The sequence below is a fragment of the Aplysia californica genome, unplaced genomic scaffold (genome assembly GCF_000002075.1).
Source record: "Aplysia californica isolate F4 #8 unplaced genomic scaffold, AplCal3.0 scaffold00428, whole genome shotgun sequence".
NCBI classification, from domain to species: domain Eukaryota; kingdom Metazoa; phylum Mollusca; class Gastropoda; order Aplysiida; family Aplysiidae; genus Aplysia; species Aplysia californica.
The window spans coordinates 358,771-364,097 of record NW_004797698.1 but is presented as its reverse complement, the minus strand read 5'-3'; the positions used below and the strand labels follow the sequence as shown (position 1 = coordinate 364,097).

Sequence of the window (5,327 nt, the reverse complement as noted above, 5' to 3'; positions counted from 1 at the left end):
TAGAGAGGTGAGCAGTCTAAGTCTGATTCCCTGTAAAGACTTCTCTGTTGACACCCACCCCTTGGCGCTCATATGACCTTATGAAGTTGCGAGCGCTGTAAAACCCTCTACTATAAAAATAAATAATTCAAAACTTGTATGAAATTAGACGAGAGTGCAGTCGAACCTTCTCTTTCAGCCACTTGTAGAAGACAACCACCTTTACAAACGGCCAGTTCCCATTTCCTCTTTCGCGTTTTCAAAAATGTAATATAATAACACTATATAAGACGCCTACTTGTACAAGATGGCCACTTTTCTCCTCAACAATTGGCGACGCTTTTTGTTGAAAGAAAAAGTACAAAGATTGAGGAGATAAGCACCAGTGATAGTTATTATTTCGTAGCTGTTGTGAAACTGGTGTTGGGGGGTTTACGGGGAAAAGCAATTCTGCCTCCCACTTTCAGTTTTCATTCTCTCTGGAGATGTGCTCTTCAGGGGTTTCAGTTTTATACAGACATGATACGTTTGTGTTGCTGATAACTGATACCGTTTTTATTCATGTAATTACAGCGGGTGGTCGGCTGTTGCCTTGGTGTGGTTTGGTCATCATTTCCAATCAAACATAGATTGTACTTATCTCTCCTGGTGGGTGGTTGGCGGGTGCTCTGGTGTGGTTTGCTCCTTCTTTCCTATCAAACATCTATCGTCCTTATCTCCCCTTCTTCTTTTTTATGTTTGTTACTGTTACTCTCCTGTAACACCTAATCTTCTGGCGCTCATATGACCTTATGCAGTTGCGAGTGCCGTAAAACTCTTACTAAACTATCTCTCCTGCTTTTCTTTTGTGGATGTTACTCTATAGTGTCACCTCTAATCTTCGGCACTTATATGACTTTATTGTGTTCCAAGTACCGTACAACTACCACTAAACTTTTAAGAAGTTTTTAAAGAAGTTACAGTTATTTTATACCTGTAGTTTTGAGAAAGTGAATGCGTTCCTTACATGGGCTTGTATGATCGTAATTTTCGCTCGCTGTGTCAGAATGGACGTGGGTGATGGAAGGACGCTTCTGGTAGGTCCTACTTCTTTTCTTTCCCACTGTTTTGTCTGCTTTATCTGTCTCTCTTGCTTTTGCCCTGCACTCAACGACCATTATCGTGTTGATATACTTCTATTTACCCTGACAAACCTCCCGGGGCAGTGACACTGACTGAAGTGTCTTTAGGCCATTCCCAAAGGGGGGGACATATCTCGTTCAAGCATAGTAGAATTGTAAATGGGCTGATTCATGTCACGCTAATAACTGTGCCTGATCTACAACAGGGAACTGCTGCTTTTTCTTTCCTGATCCTTACTATTGTCATTTCCCTCTACTTCTTTTGTATGTTTGTCACACTCTTGTGATCTGCTATTTTGGGGTGCCTTGATAGTCGAAGCAGACCTTGTGCTGTTGAAGCTAGAGAGGTGAGCAGAGTAAGTCTGATTCCCTGTAAAGACTTCTCTGTTGGCGCTCATATGACCTTATGCAGTTGCGAGCGCCGTAAAACCCTCTACTATTAAAAAAATATATTACCCTGACAAAACTGACGAAATGGATGACCCCCCCCCCCCACACACACACACACCCCTCTCGAGGTTCAGTGAGTAAAGATACGATTTTTTTTCTCCAACAAAAAGCACTCATTGTCATGCCTTTTGGGAACGTCTCATGAACTCTTGTGGTGGACTTGCGCACCCCTCGGAGGTTCATGCACTCCGTGAATGTAAAGGTACCTGTCAGTAAATTATTTCGTAGCATGAGAATCTGACACGATAATCTTTTACCTTGCAGGTTCCTCATAATATGACCTTATGCTGTTGAGGGCACCGTCAAACTTTTACGAAATCAAAAGACACACACACAAACAAGCAAACAAACAAACAAAAACAAAAACCAGAAGCAAAACAAAACCAAAAACAGCCCAACAGACAACCCCCCACCCCCCAGATAAAAAAACCCATGGCGTCGGCAGTGGCTACCGGAGCCGTAATCATGATAATAATTGGTAGCTTTTAAGGGCAAGCGGTCTAACTCAGATTTCGGGGCTTTTCAGAAATCTTGACCTACACCAAAAGTGGACATTGCCCTACCTGTAGGAGACGTTTGGTTTCATTGGTGTGTATTGCGGGTTCGGAGGGTTCGAGCGTCAACACGGTCCAACGTGGTCCCGCCTCTTATTAAATAACCTAATCATGTTGATAGGAGGGTTAAACCTATGAGAGTGCCACTCAGGCAAAGATAGTGTAACTTTGACTCAGCCGCGTTGTGTACACACTTTTTATACCCCAAATTTGACCCGGAAGTCCATTCGGAGGATTTGACCTTTTCACTTGACCAAAGTGTGTCAAAATGGTAGCCAAGCTTTTGCCCTTCCATGAAGGAAAAATCTGGCCCTCATTCAAACCATTGGGATTGAGCAAAATTTTGTTCTTACAATATTCTTTATGGTTATGATTTGTAAGTTGTACACTGAGACAAAACTGTACTAAATGAGAAAGGTGCACCATTATGAAAGTGGAACAAACTCAGTTGCCTGAAAGGGGTAGTTTGAGCATGTGTGGCCTAAATAAGCGAAACTCTCCTCCCTTACCTTATTTAGGCCATTGTGTTTCAAATTTATTGAATTTTTTAAAAATCCCCTGAATATGTGGGTGATTAGCGGGTGCTCTGGTGTGGATTGCTCCTTCTTTCCTATTAAACATATGTCGTCCTGACCTCTTCTCCTCCTCCTTGTTGTTCTTGTTACTCCCTTGTAACAATCTCTAATCTTATTATGACCTGATTGTGTTGCAAGTGTCGCAAAAGTCTTACTTATTTTAAAAAAAATTAATTTCCCCCTGTGGGTGGTTGGCAGGTGCTCTGATGTGGTTTGCTTCTTCTTTCCTATCAAACATCTATCGTCCTTATCTCCCCTTCTTTTTTATGTTTGTTACTCTCTTGTAATACCTCTAATCTTCTGGCGCTCATATGACCTTATGCAGTTGCGAGCGTCGTAAAACCCTCTTCTAAAACTAACTAACAATTTCCCCCTCCCCTCTGGTATTCCTTTGCAGGTAGCAAGCAATGGCTCCACCCGCCAGAGGCGCTTCTGAGGGGCCACATATTGTACACAGTGAAGGTATTTTATAATTCTTATTCTGCTCTCGAAGCTTCAGATTTATACATGTAGTAGGCATACGTTAGTGTTGCTGATACCGTTTTTTAAAGCAATAACAGTTGGTGGTTGGCGGGTGCTCTAGTGTGGTTTGCTACTTCCTTTCCAATCTAGCATCTATCGTCCTTATCTCTCCTCCTTTATTGTGTTTAGTGTCACTTTCTGGTAAAACCTCTAATCTTCGGCGCTTGTTATGTTGCAAGTGCCGTTTGAATTCTTACTAAAACTAAAATTGTGTGTATTCTGTGTCTTTAATTGTTTAAGAAGACTGACGTCTATGGAGTGGTTATATAGCTGCTGCATCGCAATATGTAAAAGACAAGAGTTCGATTTCTATGTGGATATGGTTGTGTGTTTTTTTTCTAATCGAGTATTTCCATCGGTCTGTAGGGACATTGTATCCCTGCAGATTCAGAAGACACCATATCGCATTTGCTCGACAAACGACAATGAGGGTTGTTTTTTTTTTTTTTTTTTGGGGGGGGGGGGGGGGATTCTTTTCTGCAAAAAAAAATCCAGTGCAAAATAAGAGGGACATTCTGTTAGCTTAGTTTGCATCATGGTGGGCAAAGGAGTGGATCACCGCGATTCGAATCTCGGACTGGACATTCTAAACCCGGGTCGTTTTGTGTAGTTTTCAAGGCTCTCAGTCTCAACCCATTTGGCTCTGTGCTCCTGTCAAACGCAGTTGTTTAATAACGGAGGTCCTGTCGTCTCTTAAATCATCTCATAGTCCCTTTTTGAGTTCTGTGAAGGTATTCAGGCTAATGTCTGACGCTGGAAACACTTCCAGCGTTGCATGGCTTAATCTATGGTTTATTCTTACCGTTTTCACGCCTGCAGAGGTGATAACTCTGCATTCGTGAAGACGGTAGATGATGCCAGGTTTTCCGATTTTGGTAGGATGTACCTGGCATCCTTCGTTCGATAGGTGTTATCTTAACGATAACCCTATTCATTGTAATATTCTCCCCGGCGGTGTGTGGCAAGGAAACAAAGGTTCAAACATCCAGATTGATAAACAAAACGAAACAAAGTTATATTAAAAAAAGAAATTAATTAATTAAAAAAAAAAAAAAATCAAAAATAATAAAAATAAAAATATAGTAATTAGAAAATCAAAACAAAACAAAAATCAAAGACAAACCAGCTCAATCTAGGTTAAACACAACCAAGGTAGAAAAAAAATAAATTTAAAAAATTATAAATAAATAAATAACTAGATCTAAAATTGATAAAACGGGAACTTCCCATATTTACCACAACAATGCACTCAAGCGCAAGTCCATTCAAAAGTTATACCAGAGACTCTTAAATATATATTAAATACTCTCTGGTTATACTAAGAAGGCGAGTCATTTCTAAATTTTATAGACAAAAAAAAAACAAAAATAAAAAGTAAGAAACAAAAAAAACAAACCCTCCAACAAAAAAAGGAGTATCACAAAACACAGGGAATGTATCTGATAAAAGGTGAATGAGTACTAGGGAAGATAGAAAAAATGTTGAAAAAGCAAAAAGAATTTAAAAAATGATCTAATTCGACCCCCAGAAAATCAGTCCCTTATGATCCACCCTCCACTGCTGTTGCTCTAGCCTATTTAGCCTATGTATCTCTATCGGTGAAGGTCATTCTAATCAAACAAAGGGGAGTATATATCTCAATCAATTTCATTCAAGTATGGAGGAAATGATGTCGAAAAAAAACAACATAAACAAGCCACTTTACAAGTTGAAAGTGATTTAAAACGTGGGTCTCTACATCTTTCTTCCCACTCCTTACACAAGAGGATGTCAGTAAAAGGATGTGACCCTCTACAAAAAGAAAAAAATGCAATAGTTGAGTTTTGTACATCATATTTCCACTCCTTAAACCACGAGGAGATTGGTCTTATAGATGTAACTCAATAGAATGACCAAACACAAAATGAGAATAGACATCTGCTTTCCTCTTGAAAAAAAAAAAGAATGGTGATCTGAAGATATAACCTCAAATTGTATGGATTGAATTATCTAATTTAACATATTCATACAAGGTATCTGATCCTATACAATTGGCGGATTCCAAGTAGTGTCCTTTTCGAAATGTTGATTTATAATAATATTACTCCATTTATTATTTTAATATTATTTCATTATTTTACTCAAAT

The 5,327-nt window shown here is 39.3% G+C and overlaps 1 protein-coding gene across 5 annotated transcripts in view; it reads left to right on the top strand.

Moving 5' to 3' along the window:
• The window catches only part of LOC101845414 (PTB domain-containing engulfment adapter protein 1), an 82,350-nt gene that overhangs the window by 58,934 nt on the left and 18,089 nt on the right, over window positions 1-5,327 (top strand). For all 5 annotated transcript variants that reach the window (XM_035971397.1, XM_005104613.3, XM_035971399.1 and 2 more), the window contains exon 3: window positions 3,077-3,141. In XM_035971397.1, the coding sequence (XP_035827290.1) occupies window positions 3,077-3,141 (65 nt within the window). The remainder of the gene's footprint in view (window positions 1-3,076; window positions 3,142-5,327) is intronic.